We start from the raw sequence: 23,058 nt of genomic DNA on the forward strand, positions 1-23,058 counted from the left end.
TTCTTGCTACAGGCAGATCTTTCTGAGAGTGAATTTTTTTTTTAAATGAGAACTTTAAAATTAGCAATATCTACTCGTGTGTAAAATATACTGAAGAGTTTTACACTGCTGCTGCTGCTGCTAAGTCGCTTCAGTCGTGTCTGACTTTGTGCGACCCCATAGATGGCAGCCCACCAGGCTCCCCCATCCCTGGGATTCTCCAGGCAAGAACACTGGAGTAGGTTGCCATTTCCTTCTCCAATGCATGAAAGTGAAAAGTGAAAGGAAAGTCGCTCAGTCATGTCCGACTCCCAGCGACCCCATGGACTGCAGCCTACCAGGCTCCTCCATCCATGGGATTTTCCAGGCAAGAGTACTGGAGTGGGGTGCCATTGCCTTCTCCGAGAGTTTTACACTAACTTAGAATAATTATGCACTCATCCGAAGTTCTTCCTGGTGGTCACCACATTCCTCTTTGGTACTTGAATTCATCCATGGCATCATAATGGAAGTATAGGACTTCATAGCTATCACTTTTCAATATTGAGTATGTTCCTATATATCCTTTATATTTGCCACTTTTATGGCTGTTTAATCTGTTGAGAAGATTACTTAACTGTTTCTTCACTGTTGACCACCCCCACCGCCTTCCCCCCCGCCGACTTTGAATTATTTCCTTAGGATAGTCTGTGAAATGGGATGACAGGGTCAAAAAACATAAATATTTTTATGGCTCTTTATGCTTTTCTGGCATCAGCAGAGTTGTATTGTTTTCACTACAGCCTCGGCTGGCATTGAGTATTATTTTAACAGAAACAATAACCAACCCCCCCTAAAATGGTTTTGTTTTTTGTTAGCTCAGTATGTCTAAAATGGCACCCCATTGTTTTCTTCCTCTCAGTTTTTGAGGCAAAGGAAATGATGTGCATTGTGGCTGGTGTTCCTCTACTCAATTTTCAGTACATAGCACACTAACAGATGTGTAAATAACATTTTGAAATAGAATTCAAAGAACAGGCAGAAGGATAAGCCACACTATACCAATAATGTCACCAAAGGGTACCAGGAGGGAAATGTTACATTGTAGAGACAAAGATAAACTTCAGTTCAAGTTGGGTGACTTGTCCCAAATCCTAACTAGTTTCAGTATCACTAGTTTAACCAGCTGTTAAGAAACCAGCTATTAAAGAAACGAACTCTATGCATGACCAAGTAGGCTGTGATATCTTCTAATTTGATCGCTTTACTCAGATCTCTAATGGAGATTGATGGTTGGCACAGATGTGGATACTTGATCTTGATTGGAGGATAGTGAATTTTTTTAATTTGCATCAAGTTCTCTTTTTGATATCAACAAATGAGTTAAAGTCTTAAAATTAATTGAAATAATGTTATCTCTAGTTTGATATAATAGATATAAGATCAGAATAACCAATTCAGATCTAACGCTTAAGATTCGTTCTCCTAAAGTTTAACTGCTATGTTCTATTATGATAATAGAGTTTATGGTTTAATATAAATCCTGGTTGGCATTATCATTGGGTAGTAAATTAACCATTTTATATAAATGTTTGCATTTAGCCACAGTCTATTTTTCTTGAGCAGTGGTTCTCAACCAGGGACAAATTTATCCCCTTATAGGACATTTAGCAATATCTGGAGACAGTTTTGATTGTCACGACTGGGATGGGAGGATGCTGATGACATCTAGTGGGTAGAGGCCAAGGATAGTGCTAAACATCCTGTGATGTACAACAAAGAATTATCTGGCCCAAAATGTTAATAGTACTGTAAGAAATACTATTTTTGAACCTCACTTTTACTTGGGAGTTAATGCTATTTTCCAAATATAGTTTTGTTCATCTCAAGAGAACATGTTTAGAATCAGAGACTCTGAATCAACAGTCACTGTGCGGTGATTGAAGCCAGTATGATGCAAAGAGTTTCTAAGACCCAGAAGTATCAGCCAAGTTCAGAGTGCTTTTCTGTTGACTTTCTCACTAAGTATCTATGCTTTAAATATATTTTTATTAATTAAAAGGAGCAAATAAAGTTCAGTATATTTTGAGAGTGTCTACTGTATAATATTTTTGTCACTAAATTGAAGTGAAAAATGTTCTCACACAGTGCATGATGAAATAAACTATACTGAAGGAAAAGTCCAATTATCTTAATATACAAATATTAGCTATAGTGGTCTTTTTGTGCTTTATTATACCAAATTGTCTCTGTCTTATTAAAAATTTAAATTCTAAAGGACAAAAGATCAGAAAGGAATAAAGATGTATTAATGCTAATTGTTAAGCAGCCAACAAATATTTATTAAACTTTTTATGGGCTTGGCAAGGTGCTTACAGCAAATATGAAAACATAAGATATAATACTATTTATTTCTTATTGAGTCAATTATGTGTCAACTATTAACATACATTTATCTCAATTTTCACCTAATTGTCTAACTATTATGAGGTGTAAGTCATATTACTCCTATTGCATGGATGAGGAACTGAGGTCCAGAGAGATTAAGTGACTTGTTCAAGGTCACTTAGCTAGCTTAGTCTGGGAGCTATGATTCATTCAAATCCTGGTTGGTCTGACTCCACTGTTTATTCTCTTAAACACAACTCTCCACATCCTCCTTAAGAAAGAGGTACTTTCTTTAAGCTAGGGCAAACAAACCACCAAATGATGCCTGTGAAATCTCCTCTGTGGCCTTCTGTTAGATCTGGTGGACTTCCTGTAATTGGGACAATGAAGACAGGCGCATGTACCTAAAGCCATAAAACATCACCCTCAGGGACAGATGATGATAACAGCCCATTCCAAGTCTTTTTCATGCTCTTTCAACCCTTCCAGCCCTTCTTAAAAAAATAAAGGCACATCCTTCCAATTTTTCCCCATTATTCTAGAATACAGGGAGTCAAGGCCAGTATAATCTTTGGGATAATTCTATTACCTCTTCAGTCCCAGCTCATTTTTATTTCGGCTTATATTTATGTACCAAAATGCCGGGTACTATTGGAATGAACAGGACACAGTGTTCTCTATTTTCAAGAATATTGAAAACCTCAAGGTCTTAACATTTTTTCCCAGTACAGGTAGTTACAGACCTATTCTAACTCTGGGCCCTGTGGTAGCTAGTATTCTTCTAGTTTCAAGCATCATGGTAAAATTTCAAAGGAAGGGACGTTATTCCTTTTCCCTGTGCTCAGTTGCTAAGTCCTGTCCGACTCTTTGAGGCCCTGTGGACTGTAGCCCGCCAGGCTCCTCTGTCTGTGGAATTCTCCAGGCAAGAATACTGGAGTGGGTAGCCATTCCCTTCTCTAGGGGATCTTCCTGACCCATGGATCAAACCGTCGTCTCCTGCACTGCAGGCATTCTTTACCACTGAGGCACCAGGGAAACCCAAGCATTTAATAAATAACAGCTATTGTCATTATTATAATCATCATCGTCATTGTCTTGGTCATGAAGGTATTTGTTCATATCTCTGGCTAAACTAAACCAACTAAAACCAATAAATCTGATGCCCAGGGCCTATCCCAAAGCTTCTGAATCAGAATCCTTGCTTATCTGTATTTTTAATTGCTTAACAAGTTTGTGATACTCTCCAGGGTTTAAGTACCTTTGCTATGGGAAGCTATTTATAGTTTGTAAGTAGGGGCTGGGCAATCAAATTTGTGTTTTGGAAATATCACAATCACTCTGACAGAGTGAAGAATTGATTTGAGAGGGAGACTGGCCATAAAGACAAGCCAAGAGAGAGAGTTTTGTAGATGAGAGATTTAGTGAGTATGACTTAAGACCCGATGGCTATGGAGATGGACAGGTGGATGGAGGGGATGGATTCAGAAGATTCCCATAAAAAAGCAACACCAATCATGTTCTAGAAGTGATAATAAAGTTTTTAGAGAAAAGATCATAGGAAGCATTATTTTATTATTGATAGAGCATTGAGCTTGGAAAGTAAGCATAAATTAATCAAGGAATCAGTGAAAACTACATTTACTATCTCTGATTTTTATTTTTATGTTATACAATTATGCAAATGTGAGTATAAAATGTTTATAAATTATATTAAATTGTCTCTATTAAGAGTTTCTGCAGTAAACACAGAAACAAAAAATGTCACAGGTTACCAATTGAGAGGGGAAAAGTGGTTGTATTCTGTATCACATAAGTATTCAGTTGAAGAAAAGTATGTATGAGAGTGATTCACTGCCCACTGGGCCATGAAGGCAGGTGAAAAGAAGTGTTTAAGTAAGAATGTAAAATAAAATATTTGCACTTCAAACAAATTCCAAGTTGGAATTGGAAGGTCTTGGTGACTGATAAAATATGAAAGTGAGAAAGACTGGAGTCAAGGGTCCTTTCCAAGTCTCTGACTGTGACCTCTATATAAGCAGCAATATGTTGATTAGCCACTGACATTGTTCCCCACCAGATGTCCCCCCCGCTACTTTTTTACATTTTGACCACACCTCACAGCACTCAGGATCTGAGTTCCCCCTCTTGGGATCAAACCTGCACCCCCTGCAGTGGAAGTGAGAAGTCTTAACCACTGGACTGCCAGGGAAGTCCCTGAGCCACTTTTTCTATCCTTTACATTACCTGGCAAGTGCCAGGCCCAGAGAAAGTGTTTACTGAAAACTGAATCAAATATGGCTGAAGAGAGTCAAGGTCCCTAAGACCTTTGCTCCAAATAAGCTTTCTCTTTATTCTTCTGTGCAATGGCTCTAATTCCAATGTTAGGAAAATCTTTTCTGCATGTCTTAGTCACAGGTGCCAATTCTCAAATTAATATATATTGGAATTTAGTCCCCACAGTAGCTGTGGAAAGCCTCTTTAAAGGTTTGTTTATATTGAATAGAATGTGATAGACTTTCAAAATGTTTTATTTAGCTAGTTTCTTCTTTTTCAAGTGTACATGAAGACTTTGGGAAGGCCCTGGAGGAAATGTGTATTGGATGCCAGTCCTAGATCGGGCTGTGAATTTTGTTTTTCTCATTGTAGAATTGCATTTAGGGAAAGGATGGGGGAAAATGAGCTTCTCTGCTTGTCTTGGACTGCCTCATTCAAGATCCGGTAGTTGGTTTGTCTTTTTGTAATGTGTCTCCTGACCTAATGAGAAAAGGTTACGAAGTTTAGAAAGAAACTAGGACATTTCTAGTACTGGTTTAGTACTTTCTCTGTCCTGGGACAAATGTAGGCAAAGACATCAAGGGTATAATACTTCTCCCTTTTTGTTCCATCTCCCTTTTTCTATCCTTAAGTTGTAGTACCAGCAATTGAGCTGTAGAAAATTTTTTTTAATTTCTCCAGATCCCTTGTTGTTATTGAGTCACTCAGTTGTATCTGACTCTTTGCAGTTCCATGGACTGTAACCTGCCAGGGTCCTCTGTCCATAGGATTCTCCAGGCAAGAATACTGGAGTGGGTTGTCATTTCCTCCTCCAGGGGATCTTCCCGACCCAGGGATTGAATCCGTGTCTCTTGCATCTCCTGTATTGGCAGGCAGATTCTTTACCACTGGGCCACCTGGGAAGCCTGCTCCTTTACATTGCTTTTAACTTGTGTGGTTCAATGGCCCTTAGAAATTTCCACACCTTTCTTAATATTTAATGTTTGTTTACAGAGAAGGAAGGAAGAAAAAGAAAGAAAGGAAGGAAGGAAACATTGAAGGAAGGAAGACAGATAGGCTAGCCCAGAGGTTCTGAACCCTGGTTTCATAGTAGCAGGACCTGGGGAGATTTAAAAAATCTTGACATTCAGGCTGCATCTCAACCAGTTAAGTAGCATAGCTGAGGGTGTGACCCAGACAATAGTATTTGTTAAATCTTCCCAGGTGATTCCAGGCTACAGTTGATATTGAGGAGTTAAGTCAAATAAATCCCAAGTGAACATACTTTTCAACCCCAGATCAGAACATCAGTGATTGATCAGAACATCATTTCTTGAGTGCCTATTTTGACAGACACTCCAATGTATTTTGTCCTTTTTGCCTCAGGTCAAGCCTGTTGGGTGGATGGGAGTATGATTCCTTTTCAGTTATGAGGAACAAAGGAGAAAGGTAGCTTGTTCTACATCACCCAGCTAAACGTCTGCGTGACTCTAAAGTCCAGATTCTTTAGCTCAGTCAGCTCTCAGAACAGTGTGAGGGCTGATGAATTTTTGTCTTTTGGGTAGGACACATTTTGGTATTTTAAGTAGAGCATCAAAAAGTTGAGAATTCATAGACATTTTCATAATTTATGGGACTAATATGCAGCAAATGGAAATCAGGAGTGTTTTAGATTCAGACATATGTTATCTCATGAACCTTTGAAGTTGTTGGATTCAGAAAAGGGAGACAAAAGTAGGAAAAGGTATTATCATCCCCATTTTTCAGCTTAGAAAACTGAGGGTTGGCAAGACTCTCACTTGCCTAAGATCAACAAATAACCAACAGAGGACATTTGTGTCCCTCTAGAGCCCATAATCTTATCACTATACCATGTGTGTGTTCAGTCGCTCAGTCATGTCCGACTCTTTGCAACCCCATGGACTGCAGCATGCCAGGCTTCCCTGTCCTTTGCTATCTCCTGGAGTTTGCTCAGATTCATGTCCATTGAGTTGGTGATGCCATCCAACCATCTCATCCTCTGTTGTGCCCTCTCCTCCTGCCTTCAATCTTTCCCAGCATCAGGGTCTTTTCCAATGAGTCGACTCTTCTCATCAGGTGGCCAAAGTGTTGGACTTCAGCTTCAGCATCAGTCCTTCCAATGAATATTCAGGACTGATTTCCTTTAGGATTGACTGGTTTGATACCCTATTAACTGACAAGGAGCTGTAAAGAGTGGGAGGGAAGTGGCATGATGGTATATAGGATGGAAAGTTATTCTAAATTTAGAAATTGGCATAGAAAAATGTAACAAATCCTGCCTAAAGCTTTCTGTGATCTTGCTATTAAGATATTTTTCTAGATGGTTGACTTGTCTTATGGTGCCCCACTTAGACTATGGGATTTGATCTTATTAGATCAAAATCTTATTAGAATTTTCTTCAGTTAAGTCATTGAACATTAAGGTCATTTGAAAATTTATTTTTATAGTATGAACGTCAATGGAATTCTATGTTAAAGAAAAATTTGTCCATAATCATGTCACTCTAAAATAGGAAAGTATCTTCTTTCATTTATGCTGTGCTCTAGTCTATGGGTTTAAAGCTTATGTAATGTTCTCATAGGTGTGATAACCTGGAAGTTGTTTAAGACCTGGCTTTTTTCACCTAATACCATATTATAAAGATTGCCCCAGGACTTCCCTGGTGGCACAGTGGATAAGAATCCACCTTCCAGTGCAGGGGACACGAATTTGATCCCTGACTGAGGAAGATTCCACATGCCTCTGATTAACTAAGCCCCCGTGCCACAACTCCTGAGCCAGTGCTCTAAAGCCTGTGAGCCACAACTGCTGAAGCCCACAAGCCCTAGAGCCTGTGCTCCACAATAAGAGAAGCCACTGCAATGAGAAACCCGCACACCGCAATGAAGATTAGTGAAAGCCTAAGCAAAGCAACGAAGACCTAATGTAGCCAAAAGGAAAATAAATAAATGTTATTAAAGAAGATTGGCCCATGCTGCTTTATATATCTTTATATTTGTCATTTTTAAATAAAAAAATTTAAACTAATCAATTAATTTGGCTGCGCTGCTCTTAGTTGTGGCACATGGAATCTTTTTTTTTTTTTTTTAATTGCTGTATACAAACTCTTAGTTGCAGCACGTGGGATCTAGTTCCCTGACCAGGGATCAAACCGTGGCCCCCTGCAAGGGGCGCTCAGAGTCCCAGCCACTGGACCACCAGGGAAGTCTCTATTTGACATTTCTGCTGCCTCTCTTATTTCATCTTACTCCATCATTTGGGGGCATTTGGTTTGTTTGTAGTTTTGCAATATTATAAATCAGTATTATGAACATTTTTTGCATGACATTCTTTTCTCTATAGGATCATTTCTTTAGGATAAATCCCCAGAGATGGGATGTTTCTCAAGCTTAATAATATAAAACTTTCATTTAGAAAACTAATATATGCTCTGATTATATAAGTAAATAGATTACTCCTGCTTTTAAAAAAATTATTTGGCTGCGCCAGGTCTTGGTTGTGGTACACAGGATCTTTAGTTGCCACACATGAACCCTTGTGGCATGTGTAATCTAGTTCCCTGACTAGAGATCGAACCCGGGCCCCCTACAGTGGGAAGCGGAGTCTTAGCCACTGGACCACGAAGGAAGTCCCAAGATTATTCCTGATTTTGCTATGCATAATGATAATGGTTATTTACATTTTCCAAATTGAAGCAAGTTATACAAAGTTTCTTGTGTTAGAAAAGTAGCCTTGGACCTTTTTGTATCCATTTTGAAATAGAGAACTTAAGCTACTTGTTTTTTGCTTTGGTTAGAGACCTGCAGTGTTCAATCAAATGGATTCTCACACCCCTTTGCAGGTGACTGCCTCCAGCCCTGCTGCTCATCCTCTTTGCTCAGCAAGAGAGCCTGGTGATTTTTACTGGATAAAGTACAGGTCTTGAGATGCAGAGAATCAGTACTCCATCTCCAAACTGATGTGCTTTGCATTTTTGAGAAAGCTATTTTGATTTTCTATAATGTCTGGTTAACAAAGATCTTTCTCATTTTGTTTCAGGAACTGTTGGATTTTTTTCCTGTTTTATTTTTATTTCTAAAATCTACAGCGTGGTGAAAGTGGATTAAAGAATCCCGCCAAAGGCTTCAAGGCACGTCACCCTTGCCTTTGAATATGTATCTGTATCTTATATGAACATCTACAGAGATACATATGCTTCCAATTGCATGCTTTTAAATATATATCAATTAAAAAATCTCACTGTCTGGCCTCAGTTTGTGTAACACAAAATGCGATTGTATGGGAGAAAAATCAAGGTGGCAAGTAGGTTTATTCTAAGTACTATTTTCCTGAAATGATACCATAAAAGGGTATTTAATTTAAAACAATCAGAGCAAGGGAGGTACTTTTTCTTAATTTAAGTACATTGGTTTTTCAGTTGAGAAGGTTTTTTCCCCTTCTTTTTCTTCCTCGTCTGTTCAGAACATCAAAACTACTGTCAAATAAATGTTAGGTAAAATGTGACATTTTCCAACTTAAGTTGATTGTACAAACAATATTACACCTTTGTATCTGGGTGATCACTTAAAAATATCCATTGGTTTAGCATACAGAGTTTATGAAATACCAGATCCTGTTGTCTTATTACTCAATTGAATCTGTACATTCGTGGTTGTTTAGTTGCCTGTTGTTTTTGCTTGCTGCCCTTGGAGAATGTGCTGAGAGTGTGTAAGCTTGACTTAGTTGTGTAGATAACAAATCTTTGAAGTCAATTCTCTTGGATTTATTTGCTCCTATTAGACAATAGTCAGGTGTCACAACTCCCTAAATATTGGGAATTTGTATTGCAAATATTCTTTGAGCTTGCAGTTTCAGGGGAGATGGCATGAAATTCATACATTGTTTTGTGGTAAATATTATTGATAAATATTTGTCTTATTGAGGTAAACATTTAAAAACCATCTATACATACCCTTCAATTCATGAATGTTCTCAAAGTCGCCCTCAAGCTGAGGAATACATGTTGGTGTGTGCAGGGATCAAAGAGGTGGTGTGGCTCTTGAAGGAGAGTCTGGAATGAAGAGGGACAAGGTCAGAGAACTGCATTCTGAAAGAGAGTAGGAGAGGGAGGAAGAGTTGACTAGTTGCATTGGGGAAGAAGAAACTCATTTGGTCGCCTGTAGTAGGCCTTCTTCTATATTGGAAGGAGCAGGGTTGTGACTGGGGCCTGGAGCAGACTGAGGGGAGGAGTGGCCACAGACGGTCAGAGTTGTCTCTTGACAGTGGGATTTTTAGATCCTCTTAGACCTTTCGCATTCAGTCTCATAATCGAAAGCTGACCCCTAAACCCTGCCTGAGAGGAAGAGCTGTTATGAGGTGATGCCTTGGAACCAGGCCCCTTCTCCTCTAAATACTCTGCATTAAGCATTGTTCCAGCTTCAGGGGACTCAGCTCCTACCAGGTTTGCTGCCTGATAGTTTTATCTGAGCTCACTTGCTTGCACTGGTAGCTCGTTAGAAGGTATTAGTAAAAGTATTTCTATAGCAGAAGGTCACTGCCTGGTGGGCATTCACAGATCAGGGTTAAAGGTGACTGTGTGAATAAGGCAGCCATCTTTTAACATCTTGAAATACAGCATGTAGGTAAGTATTCAATTTAATTTTGGAGTGAAAATGGAGAAGGGAGGGCACTTTCTTTTGATTGAAATGGGCATGGATAGCTCCCTGAACCTCTGTAGGGCTGCTTCAGAGGTACAAGGAGCAGCTCCTTATACCACCACTGATAAGATTTGGAGAAGAAGGGCTACCAGTAGGTCAAGCACCTGGACTTGAGAGGAACTAGTAGACTCTTTAAGTTTTAGACATATTTGTTTGTGTCATCTGTGCCCCGTGTTTTCATGTCACGGTTGGTGTTAGAGGCAGACCCATTTTCTTAAACTGGGGCTTGACGGAACACGGTCCTGCCTCTTGTTACATAAACCCTGGTGAGTTGGAACTGGATTGTGTGTGTGTGTGGGGGGTGGTGGTGGTGGTGAGAATGGTCTGTGTGTGGCTTAATTGTGCCAAGGGAGGTGTCCTGCTCATGAGTAGCAGGACAGCAGGGCCAGGAGCCCAGTGGGGGTGATCCAGGTGCTGGGCAGTACTGTTTCTTAAAGCCTATTCACCCCCACCCCACAACTTCATGGCCTTTGGAATAAGGCTGGCGTTTGAGAGCCCCACAAGCCATCTGGCCCCATTTTTCCACTCTGACCACCCACCCTCAGTTTGCCATTTTTAAAAAATTTTATATGAGATTATAGTTTTTTAAAAATATTTATTTTATTCGGCTGAACTGGGTCTTGGGGCTTCCCAGGTGGCTTAGTGGTAAAGAGTCAGCCTGCCAATGCAGGAGACGTGGGTTCAATTCCTGGGTCGGGAAGATCACCTGTTGGAGGAAATAGCAACTCCAGTATTCTTGGCTCGGAAATTCCATGAACAGAGGAGCCTGGTGGGCTACAGTCCATGGGGTCACAAAAGAGTTGGACATGACTGAGTGACTAAACAACAAACAGCTAGGTCTTAGTTGCAGCATATGAAATCTAGTTCCCTGACGAGAGATCGAAGTCGGGCCCCCTGCATTTGGGAGGGTAGAGTCGTAACCATTGGACCACCGAGGAAGTCCCTATATGAGAGAATAGTTGATGTACAATGTTGTGTTAGTTTCAGGTGTACCAGAAAGTGAATCAGGTATGCGTACACATATATCCACTCTTTTAGATTCTTTTCCCATATATGTTAGAACAGAGCATTGAGTAGAGTTTTCTGTGCTATACAGCAGGTCCTTGTTGGTTATATATTTTATATGTAGTAGTGTGTATTTGTTAATCGCAAACTCCTAATTAATCCCTCCCCACCTTTCCCGTTTGGTGGCCATAAGTTTATTTTTGAAATCTGACCACTCTCACTTTGGGAGGGCTAAGCAGAATCCCCTCTTCCAGCAAGCCCCTGAAGACCACTCCCCCTCCCACTGCATATTCCTTATATTGGAAAAACAATGCAAAAATATTGGAGCCCACATATTTCATTCTACCATGTACTCTGATTAGTTTCTCCCCTGTCTCCTCTGTTCAACCAAAAGAGAAGGGATGGAGAACTGGTTATGTGTCTCCCTCCTTTATGTTTTTCCCATGGAGCTTGGAACAATAACCAGATACGCATTAAAATTAGACTTTATTTAGCATATTTAAGAAGAATATACCAAGGACAGATTAACAGCACCTATTTAAGAAACACAAACATTATTTAATAATATTTAGTTAAACCACAAACATCAATCTCTCTGCATTCCCCAAGCAGGAGTCCATTATTCCTGTCCAGCAAGAACATGCGCTGTAACCATTTTAGAAAGGATCCAATTGAAGTCAACCAATATATGAAACCTTTTCCTTGGGCAGAGTCTCTGAGACTCCTGATCTGTGTAACAGTATTGATGTATGAATTTGACTGGGGTGGGAAGGGGTTTCTCTTCTTGCTGGGGGGAGGAGGATTAAGTCCACCCATTTTGTGCACCTGAAGGTAAGTTGTGCCAGTGGGAACTTGGCCCCAGGATTGTAGTTTGGCAATCCTTTGAAAAGGCACTTTTAAATTGCAAATACTTTTTGAAAAGGAAAAGGAAAAATTCAAATTCAAAATGCTAAAGAAAACTGTTTATTGACTGAATGCATTTTCCTCCTGCTTTCAGTCTCAAAAACAGCACATAAAATTTGGTATTAAAAGGCAGTTTTAGAAATTATTCAATATATATATAGCTTTTAGCTTTACTATTTTTATTCTTAAAATATAATGAACTCATCTCATAGTTCTCTTTTCTTGTCTGATGCAAATGCTGCTGCTATATGATTGTAATTCTCAAACATCTTAGCTGGGACTCCTCGAGGAGTCCCACTATTTCTTTATCTATTTACCCATCTAAGCTCTTCTCAGGCAATCAATCAAAGAAAAAAAAAAAAAAACAGAGCAGCCTTTTTCTGGTTTGTGGTACTGCTCTGGGAGGGGAGAGATGGTCACAATATAGATCTGCTCAATGCAAACTGTCAGTTCACAGTCAGGTACTGGTTGGATCTTGAGAGTACATCATTCTTTCCATCCTGCTAACAGGATTCCAATAGCCTGTCCTGGGGTCTTTGCTTTGTAAGGATGAAAGGATTGTCTTTTTCATTTTGCATTCTATACAATGAATGGAAAACAGGCGTGCCAGTGCCAAGCGTGTCGTCGAACTGCCAGTGACAACTTCAGCCAAGATGATTAAGTTGCCATAATGACCAATTGTATGAGAATCAGTTCTCACCTGTCGTATACTGTACCAGGGATTTAAGAAATGAAAGGCACCACTTCCTGCCACTCCACCTTGGAGCCTCTTCTACATCCTGTAGTATACACTTTAAAAAGAAAACTTTAAACACAAATATACTATGTTCTACTTTGGAAACTGACCAAGGTGTGGGTCACAAATAGAATTGTGCATGCATTTGATTCACTAACTTTACATGAATGCACTACCCATTTTTGAGGGTGACACAATCTATAGACACGTACACTCTAATATCTAGCACCTTATCTCCAAGAACACATATTTTATATACAGTAATAGCTTACATTTAGAAGAATTACTACAGAACGGAATACACCACTGAAATGGACAAAAATACCAAAAGTTTTAACATCAAAGTTGTAGCACAGATGAAGGGGTGGGGAATCCACTCAACTTTGAAGCACCAAACTGAAACCAATCTTGTTTTTGCGTGTATTTTAGAACGAGAGAGATCCAGGAAGGAATTCTTGGCCATAGCAAACCTCTTGTGAGTGTACAAGTTACTGTGTTTTCCCCTTGGTGTGTAGACGTTGAGACAGGTGAGCTTTGAGAGGCAGTGATGAAAATACTTGACAACTATTGGCAACCTTCACTGACCTTGAGGATTCTTACTCTACTTTTTAACAAAGAGCAATGAACTTTAGTTGTGAATTTTAGCTTTCCTAGTTCTTCCTTCAGTCAGCAGTGCTGCTTTTAGCAGAAGACTGCTGTAAGCAAGTTGGGCCTTTGCCTTAGAGGAAGAGATTGTAAGTAACTGGAAAGAATTTATGACAAGGGTCTCTCTCCTTTTTTGACTTCTAAGCTATGATCTGTTGTTTGTGGCTCACTGCTTTTGTCTCCTCATGCCTCAGCTTGGAAGGGCTTTGAGAGGGGCCAGGAGCACCTGTCTGGCCCATAGAGAAGGAGAGACAGAGATAAGGACCGAGAGGGTTAAAAGCCATGACTGACCAGATTTTCTCTCCTTATCTTGGTGACTGGCTCACAGCCACCTGTTCCTTTAATCGTTTGTCTGCTCTAGAGGGAAAAGACATTTTGCTTAGAGCAGCCTCTCCTGACAGCACAAGGGTTTGTCTTAAAGAAGAATACAATAAAAAAGATATTATGAGGGGAAAACACTTTTTTGATTTTTTTTTCCCTCAAAATCTGGGAGAGGGCAGTTATGAGAAAAAAAAAAATTCAGTCCACAAGTTGACATTGGTACTCTCTTTGTTTGATCTTAACGACCTCTGAGGGTTTTATTTTGGAGCATTCAAATGACCAGATGATGCATAATATTTCTCTTCCAAATGGTATATTTCAGATAGTTTTAAGAGCATTTTGGCAAAGTCTAAAAAGAAAGTGTAGTTTAATCTTACATGTTACTCTTTAGGTAGTATGAAAAAATCTTTTGAAGTAACTTTACCTAGCTTAATTGGCTAATTATGTAGAAAATAAGGCAGTATCAGGCACCTTACAATTTTATAGGTAATTTTTCTACTGTTTTTCTTTTTTTTTGCTGAAATAATTGGATAGTATCTACAGAATTGAATGTGCTCCCTAAGATGTGTTGTAGTGGGTGTTTTTTGATAAGAAATGAGGTACCTACCCCCTCTATGATAAAATGGCAGTTTTCCTTACCTGCTGAATTTGAAGTAGATATCCCCTCATCTTTAAATTGGACTGGAGTTGGGGGAGGAGACAGAAAAATACCTTTAATTGCTGGTCCCTCTGTTTACTTCTGTTCTTCCCTGCTTCATGGGCCCCCGGGTCCCTGTGAACCTGTCAGCTCTGGGTGGGAAGGGGATGAATGGGGGTGAGTGAGCACACAGAGCTTCAAGAAGGGCCAGCACAGCAGGGGGAGGGGGTGAAGGCAGTGGGCATAATGGCAGGAGGTAGGCAGGGGGCCGGAAGTACACAGGACTTCCAAGCAGCTGGTATTTGTGGTGCCATAGAGAAGATGGACCCTTGCAATCATAAAAGTCACAGAAGCCTGGGGCTTGCTCCTTATTACTGCCTTCCCAAGCTTGTTGAAATTGGTGTGTTAGTCAAAGCACCTGCGACTCCTTGGCAAACTGGATGCTCTATTATTTTTAAATAAGGAAATCATTAAATTGGAAACCACATCATTTCAAAGTCTGGTTTGTCTGGCCCCTGGACTTTAATGGGATTTATACTGCATGTATGAAGTGGCCTTGGCAGAAGAACACCTCCTTTAAAAACATTTAGGGAAAGCTATTGCACACGAGGATCTGTGAGGCTAATGATGACTTCTGTGTGTGCTTTCAGATTTTCAAATGACAAAACAGTATGTGCAGTAAAACCTCATTAAGTTGATAGTGTTTTATTCAAAACAGCATACAATTTGAAGCAGTTGCTATCTCCGAGCTCACTAGAGGCCCTATTGTTCGTTAAGAAGATGTCAGCAAAGCAGAATGCTCTTAATTCAAAGGTCCTCTTTTCCCAGTCCCCTATTTTCAAAAGGTTTTCGACTTTGAAAAATCCAATTTGCTATGAGAATGGACAATGACTAAATTAGGGAAAAGAGGAACTTGAAAAAGGAAATTGGTGAGTGTTGGTGCCCTGGAGGATGTTGTGTGTGTTAAGTGAACTTACCACACTCGGACAGGTTCTGCTTCCATTTGGATTTGGGATTTTGGCAAACAATTTTCTCTGATACACTTTGAAGGGGTTGCGCTTTAAAAATAAAACAAGAAGTTCAGTTTCAACAAAATATTTGGAGACACTTATGTTTGAAAACCTGTTTCCTACCCAGGTAAGCATTTCTACTTAAAGGACAGGCTACCACTACGTCAAACTCCTTTAACCATGACTGATCTTCAAGGCAAAACCCCTCCCCCCATAGAAGGTTTGGTCACATGGGCCATTTCTTCACCCAGAAATCCTTTGAGGACAGACTGATACAAGAGCTTGGCAATAAATTGGTATCATAAATTTATGACTGTTAATTCACATTTTGGTATAAAAATAAATGATTTACAAAGGTAAACTTTAGCCCCCATGTCTTGTCTGAATTACCACAAGTTCCAAATTACTGGGGTTGAAATCAATATGATTTTCATGGATATATCAAATTTATGGGTCAGCTCAATGCTATTTGGGACTATCCCCAAATTTATTTCCTAAATTCTGAACATGGCAATGTCAAATTCCATGCAGACTTATTCACAGCCCAAATACACTGACTGCTGTTTACCTCTTCCCCCTTGAGATGCTCATGCTGGAATCTGTCAGGAGGAAGAGATAAAATATAAGTGAGCTTGGCTTTTAAATGAAAGAAATTTCAGTTCTAATACAGACATGGTCATCACACAAGAATGAGACTAAACCCTGAATATGGCCGTCTTTATATACAGCACCTGATCAACCATTTTTTCCATGAAATACTCTTTCCTCTCCCTCTACCCATACTAACATTGGATTTCTGCCTGAACACTTGATCACAGAGTTGCTTTAATGTGATATTCAGGAGGATCAAAACACTGTCTTGACCATTTTTTGGTTCCATGTTATATGGTCATGTCAATATGGTCTATGCCCTCAGAAATACACAAGTATATACCCACTCAAAGTGATTTCAGGGTTTGGGATTTGAAATTTCTTCCTCTGTATTGACCCTAAGGATGATTTAGATATTGTAAAGGTTTTCCCAAAGTGATATACTTCGACAGAAATAATGAGGATAAGTCTGACCTGAATGTTTCGATTTAGCATTGTTTGGAACAGGTCAGGTAATAGGCCAGGTATTGAAAAAGCATCCTCTCTGTTATTCCCAACTCTTATTTTTCTCTACCACATCTGTGGAGAGCTTACAGGTTTCAGAGATGGTCACAGGTAGAAAAGACTCATGGGTGTGCCTGGACGAAGGAAAACATTTATCCTGCCTTACTTTTGCCCCATGTGGAGATCATATGTGTTGTTTATGATCTCAGGGACACAAAAGACATTTCTAGTGGGCATATCTCTCTTGATTGGCAGTGTGAGTTTTGTAGGACAAGTGACTGGCAGAGGTGATTTGGAGGATTCTCATGAGCATGTCAATTCAATCACAAAGGGAAAATTGTAAAACAGTGGTGATTTCTGTCCCACTATTATTCAAATAGGAGACAGAAAATAGTTCAGTGTCAATAGACAATTTTCCACTTGCATAAAACAATTGTGGCCTCCGCCCATGCCCAAACCCAGGATTTTATAGAAAAGTCAACTGTTTAGCCCCACAGATGTGTGATTTTCCTATCTTCTCCCTTGGACTAGCTCCCCATTTCAAACATGCTCTATTATCTTCTTTCACTTTTCTGGATCCCTTTGGAGGATATAGAAACCTTCTTGGTCTTTTAACTACACAATGCCCTTAGTTTCTGTAATAGTCTTTGCACCAGATTGTGGGGGCTCTTCAGTCTAGAATTTGGCTAATACGTTGATCAGTCGTTCAGGTTCTGCTTCCTGGGCTCCGTGAATGACTTGGTCCATTGCTTTTCTTTCAGTTGAACATACGCTGGAGCCCTTCCCATGAGCTCACAAGTCCTTAAGTTCACCAGCATCATCTTCCTTTTCCCTCAGAGCAAAAACTGATACATGGTAGCTCTGGGGAGACAGACATAATACCAAGCACATGTCCAAATTGGATAGCCCTTGTTGCTTTAAGAAATTTAGAGCCTAATAACTTTTTTTTCCGGGGGGAGGGAGAGAAATTTCAGTCAGAATCCTCAAGTTTATTCTTTGAGGGGCACACTTTTTAGGGAAGACCCCAGTTCCTACCTCTTCCATATATGCATCTACCTTGTGGTGAGAGGGGCATGTGCAGAACCTTTGCCTGGAATGGTATGGGTTGGCATTAACGCGATTGTGGATGGTCCATTTAAGAGAAAGCTGCTCCTGTATTCTGTGAACAGTTCAAGGTTTACCTTAGAACCAACTTCAAGGCGAAGTGGCAGAATCATGAGAAGGGACGATCTTGCCTTCAGTTCCACCCTCGGTGCCGGCTTCGGTTCCGGGCAGGTCTGGGTGGCTGTTTTCTTTGGGGGGCTTCTCCTTGCAGAAAAACTTCTTCAGCATATCCTGGATCTCCTTCTTGATGGTCTTGTGCATGTAGCCATAGACGTAGGGGTGGATGCAGCACTGCAGGAAGAAAAGCCAGATAATTATGGTGATCACCCACTGGGGTACCTTGGTTTGGACATCCACCCACACGGCCAGGACTGCTAGAAAGCAGTAGGGCCCCAGGGACAGCACGTAGGAGAAGATGATGAGGAAGATCACTTTAGCAGCTTTGCATTGGTAGCACCTGGGCAGAGGGGGGTCACCATTGCTGTTTCGACGACTGACTGGGAGACTCTCTGGAATGTTCACCGCCTCGATGTCATCCTCGTTGAAATGGAGGTCATCCTCACCAAACTCTAGGTCATCTTCACCCAGGTCAATGTTGCACTGGGTGACCTCTAGGCGGCCCTTGTCTGCCTTCCTGCTGCTCTGAATTTTGGTGCTGCCTTTGGCCACCAAAGAGTTGCTTTCTCTGACCTCTTCACTGCCAGTGGCCTCCATGCTCCCCTCACCAGTCTCCACGCTCCCTTTTTTGGCCTTCTTGCTGCCCTCCATGGCTTCCTCGCTGTCCACCTTGGCCTTGACCTCACCTTCATCCTGGCCGTGGAACTCACTCTCACTCTGGAACTCATCCTTCTTGCCGCCCTCTTCGTTCTCATTCTCCACCCGGTCCTTGGCTCGCACTTCCAAGCTGTGGCTCTTGACGTTGTAGAGCAGTGCGTGCTGCCGGCGGGCAGCCCCGAACACCACAGAGTAGCAGGCAATCATGACAATCAGCGGGATGACGATGAAGGACACGACACTGACAATTGTGTAGCTGGGGCTGGCCCCCCAGATCATGGAGCAAAGGGCATTGCGCTCGTCGAAAGCAGCCTGGCCCCAGCCATAGAGTGGGGGCGTGCTCTGCAGGATGGCCACGATCCAGGTGCCGTAGAGGAGCAGGTAGCCCCGGCGTGGGGTCATCTTCGCAGGGTAGGAGAGAGGGTGGATGATGGACAGGTAGCGATCCACGGACACCACCACGATGGTGTTGACGCTGGCGAAGGCAAACAGATGAGTAAGGCTAACCAGGGCAGTGCAGAAATGGCTGTTGAGGGGCCAGAAGATGGGTACGGAGGTGGCCACCACCCAGGGGGCCACGAGCGAGATCTGCAGCAGGTCAGTGACGAGGAGGTTAAAGATGAAGCGGTTGGTCACCTGCAGCAGCTGAGGCTTGCGCTGCAGCACGAACGCCAGCACTATGTTGCCCACGAAGGAGGCGGTGAGGAAGATGAGCAGAACGCTCGAGCGAATGATGCCATGCGCCAGGCTGATGGGCATTTTGGAGAGGGGCATGCACGCGTGGCTGCTGTTGTTTTCGCGCGTGCTGTTGGTGCAGGTGGACGCCATGGCGGCAGGGGCAGGAGGGCGACAGGTGCGGGCGCCGGGCCGGCCCCGGCGGGCGGCGAAGGGGCGCACGGAACACACTCAGCGCCTAGGCTGGGGACGAAAGAAACACGCGGGCTGGGTTAGTCCCCCTGCTTGGGGCGCGGGGGTGGGGTGGGTACTTCCACGCTGGGCAGCAGCGCTGCAGGACCCCAGCCCCGGGGACCCCGTGCGCGTGCCCCCGTCTCTCCCCCGCGTCCGGGCAGTTTCTCTAAATCCTTCTCTTATTCTCTGGGTCTCTCTGCCTCTCCCTCTTTTGGGGGGTTTCCGAGACACCCCTCCCACAGCTGTCTCCAGCTGGCGCGTGCGCCTCCCACACTCTCTGGGGGTCTCGCAGTTTGGGTTTCTCCAGAAATCTCTCCCTGCGCTCTCCCGCTAGCGCATGCGCGTGCGCGCTCCATCCCTGCCTGTTTACGTGTGTACACTTGTCTTTTTCTCCCCAGAGTCTCTAATTAGCGCACTTTTCCTGTATCTCGTGTGTGTGTGTGTGTGTGCGTGTGCGTGTGCGTGCGCGCGTTACCGGTTTTCTCTGTCTCACCCTTGTCCCTCACTCTGGGGTCTGTCCCTATTTCTCAGACCCTTGCCAGCACGTGTGCGCTGTGTCTCTTCTGCCAGTCTGTCCTTCTCCTCTCACCTCTGTTTCTGTTACCCCTCTCTCGCCCTCCCACTCGCGGTCAGCTTCTCCGCCTCAGTTTCTCTCTGCTTTCGCCAGCGCACTTTCTCCGTGGCTGTGCGCGCGCGCGCGTCTCTGCGTCTCGTCGTCTTTCTCTGGGTCTTGTCCCTGTCTCGCCTTCCGTCTCTTTCTGATGCCCTCTCGTTTCTGTGTCTCTGCCAGTCACTGTCTCTGTCGCTTGCTAGTGCGTGCGCTTATGCGTCTTCCCCTGATGCTGTCTTGTCTCCCCACTTTTCTCCCACAGTCTATTTCCCTGACAATCTCCGTGGGTCCCCGGTGCACCTGTTCAGTATCACTCGCTGAATGTGTGTCTCTGACCGTCTCCGCATCTCTCCAGCTCTCCTGTCACCGTGTGTCTCTCTCTCTCGGGTTCTGTCTCTCAGCGTCTCCCATCTCTCGCTGCTCTTGCTCTGAATTTCTCGGATCCTCTCCCCTCGGTGTCTCTCCCTGTTTCCCCCCTGCAGCTTCTGTCTTCCCTGCGCCTTAAGTTCTCTCCTTATCACTATCTGCCCGTGTCCCTCAGGATCTACTCCGTGTCTCCTGATTATCTCTGCCTCTGCGTTACTCAGACTCTTTCCAGCGTGTGCACTTAAAGGGAGTCAGCTTCTTTGTCTCTCACTCTCTTCTCTGGGACTTTCGCGAAACACTTTTTTTTTTTTTTGGTATGTTTGAGTGTGTGTGCAGTCTCTCTTACTATCCTCCTCCGATGATCTCTCACCTCGGTTTATCTCTGGCTGGATCTCTGTCTCTGATCCCTATCTCTCTGTCGACTTTATTTTACCATGGAAACCAGCTGCCGCCTTGGCCGCCGCGGGCTCTGGCGGATAAACCTCCTAGTTTCTCACAGCTCAGAAGCGGCTGGATGCAGGGGGGATGCCTACTGCGGATGCCCCCCGCCCCCCAATTCGGCATCCTGTCTGCATTCTCCAGCCCACCCGGCCTCGGCGGTGGCGGGTGGAGGGATGGGTGAGCTGGGGAGAGCCGGGGAAGAGGCGGAGGTGGTGGGGGAGAAGTCTGAGAGAGAGAGCGCCAAGAGATTGAGAGGCAGACAGAGAAAGAGAATAAGAAAACATCAAGAGACAGAGACAGAAAAAGATGAGAGACAGAATGAGAGCCACCCAGAGACAGAGAGAATGATAGAGAAAAGAGACCTAGAGTCAATGAATGAGCCAATGAGAGAGAGACAGAAGAAGGAGAGACAGGGCAAGAGACAGGGGGAAACAGAGATAGAAAAAAATTAAAAAGAGACGATGGGAAGCAGAGAATGTGAGAAAGAATAACACATCGAGACGATAGGGGCGGGGGACGAGGGAAAGTGCGAGTGAAAAAGCGAGAGCTAGGGACTGGCCGAGAAGGGGCCGCGCCGGGGGTTGGGGCGGGGGGGGACTCCACGCGGGGCGTCTGGTGGACGCCCGCGGTGGACGGGGCGTCCGGGGCGCCAGAACGTGGGGGTCCGGCTGGGCGCAGGGAGCAGGGCTGGGGCCGCTTACCTGTTGCTGCCGGAGGCGTCGCGCCGCGGGAGCTGCGTGCCAGTCCCTCGGGACGCGGTGCGCTCGACCGGGCGGCCTCCCGAGGCGCCGGCGGCCGCTAGCTGGAACCTGGCGGCGCGAGCCGCGAGAGCCGGGGCGCCCGAGCCCGCACGTCCGGCCGGCGCGGCGCGCTGCGAGCTCTAAGCGGCGGCGGGGGCGCGCGGCGTCTTAAGGCGGCGCGGGGCCCTCACCTTGCGGCGCCCCCCTCCCCCCGCGCCCGCCCGCGCCGCTGACGCACGAGGCCGCGGGCGTCCGGAGGAGCGGGCGGGCGGGGGGCACTGCGTCGGGCCGCTTAGCGCCGCTCACCCGGCATCAGCGCCCCGGGCGGTCCGAGCTCACTGGGGACTCAGACTGGGGAGCGTCACCGGGGCTGGTTTTCCTGCCGACTAGCCCCCCGGATTTCGGTCCAGGGCCAGGCCTGAGACTGGCACGCGTCTTCCGAAGAGAAGCAGAAAGCTAGCCGGGGCCTGGGGCCTCGACCTTGGAAGACCCTCCCCCCGCCTCACTCCCACCCTCCCTCAAGTATGAACCTCCCCGGGACTCTGAGAGGAAGTGACTCTGATATCACCGATTTGCCACAATTTGCTCTAGCTCCCAGCAAGAGCTAAAGAGCAGTTCCTTTCCTGTAGGCCTTGGGAGCATTTCCTCTAAGACGAGCTGCTCAATTATCCACTCTAGTATTTGACTGAAGTCTGTCTATAAGTCAGTCTCTTGGTTCACCCACCCCCAGGTACTGTGGGAAAACTGTTTACACAGAGAATACCGTCGAATCCTTACCCCAGCCCTGTGAGATAAGTGCTGCTATTATCTTCATTTTTATAGAGACAGAAGCAGAAGCCGAGCGAGATTACCTGACTTGCCAGAAATTCAAGTAAATGTACCTGTTTTGTTAACTAGGGGCTTTCCTAGTAGCTCAGTTGGTAAAGAACCCATCTGCAATGTGGGAGACCTGGGTTTGATCCCTGGGTTGGGAAGATCCCCTGGAGAAGGGAAAGGCTACCCACTCCAGTATTCTGGCCTGGAGAATTTCATGGACTGTATAGTCCATGGGGTCCCAAAGAGTGAGACATGACTGAGCGAGTTTCACTTCACTATTAACTAAGACTTTCTGGGTCTCTCCCAAACACATGCACATCGATTGTTTGCTCTTTACCAGGCCGGCAAACACCAGACTGTAACTCCCTCTGCCTCCCAGAAGAGAGTCGTGTCCAGGAAGGTGGCCCAGGAAGGTGGTCCAGACGAGGGGTTGTTTTCATCTGGTTTCCAAGGGATGATGAGCCTCCTTCTGGGCATGACAGACGGGGAGAATGTGTTCTAGAAGGAGATGCATGGGCAAAGAGGGCTGCAGCAGAGAGCTGGGTGCCAAGAGAGGCTGCAGCATGGTGAATGCCAGCAGGTGAGCCAGAAAAATGGAGTGGAGGCAAGTCCTCATGGGCCCTGAATGC

At 44.1% G+C, this 23,058-nt stretch overlaps 2 protein-coding genes across 6 annotated transcripts in view; one reads left to right on the plus strand and one right to left on the minus strand.

Annotated features, from left to right (window-relative positions):
* The window catches only part of LOC133242360 (transmembrane 9 superfamily member 2-like), an 81,418-nt gene extending 72,561 nt beyond the window's left edge, over positions 1 to 8,857 (plus strand). For all 5 annotated transcript variants that reach the window (XM_061408490.1, XM_061408491.1, XM_061408489.1 and 2 more), the window contains one exon: positions 8,660 to 8,857. In XM_061408490.1, coding sequence (XP_061264474.1) covers positions 8,660 to 8,727 — 68 coding nt within the window. In that variant the 3' untranslated portion in view covers positions 8,728 to 8,857. The remainder of the gene's footprint in view (positions 1 to 8,659) is intronic.
* Positions 8,858 to 13,765: 4,908 nt separating this feature from the next.
* Positions 13,766 to 21,451, minus strand: GPR101 (G protein-coupled receptor 101). Its single transcript, XM_061408494.1, has one exon. The coding sequence runs from the start codon at positions 19,373 to 19,375 to the stop codon at positions 17,864 to 17,866; it is 1,512 nt and encodes a 503-aa protein (XP_061264478.1). The 5' UTR covers positions 19,376 to 21,451; the 3' UTR covers positions 13,766 to 17,863.
* Between the last annotated feature and the right edge of the window lie 1,607 nt (positions 21,452 to 23,058).

Source organism: Bos javanicus, chromosome X (genome assembly GCF_032452875.1).
Source record: "Bos javanicus breed banteng chromosome X, ARS-OSU_banteng_1.0, whole genome shotgun sequence".
Taxonomy (NCBI): Eukaryota; Metazoa; Chordata; class Mammalia; order Artiodactyla; family Bovidae; genus Bos; species Bos javanicus.

What these genes read in the sequence shown, in the direction of transcription:
- GPR101 (XM_061408494.1), bottom strand. Translation starts at nt 19,375, where the DNA reads ATGGCGTCCACCTGCACCAACAGCACGCGCGAAAACAACAGCAGCCAC.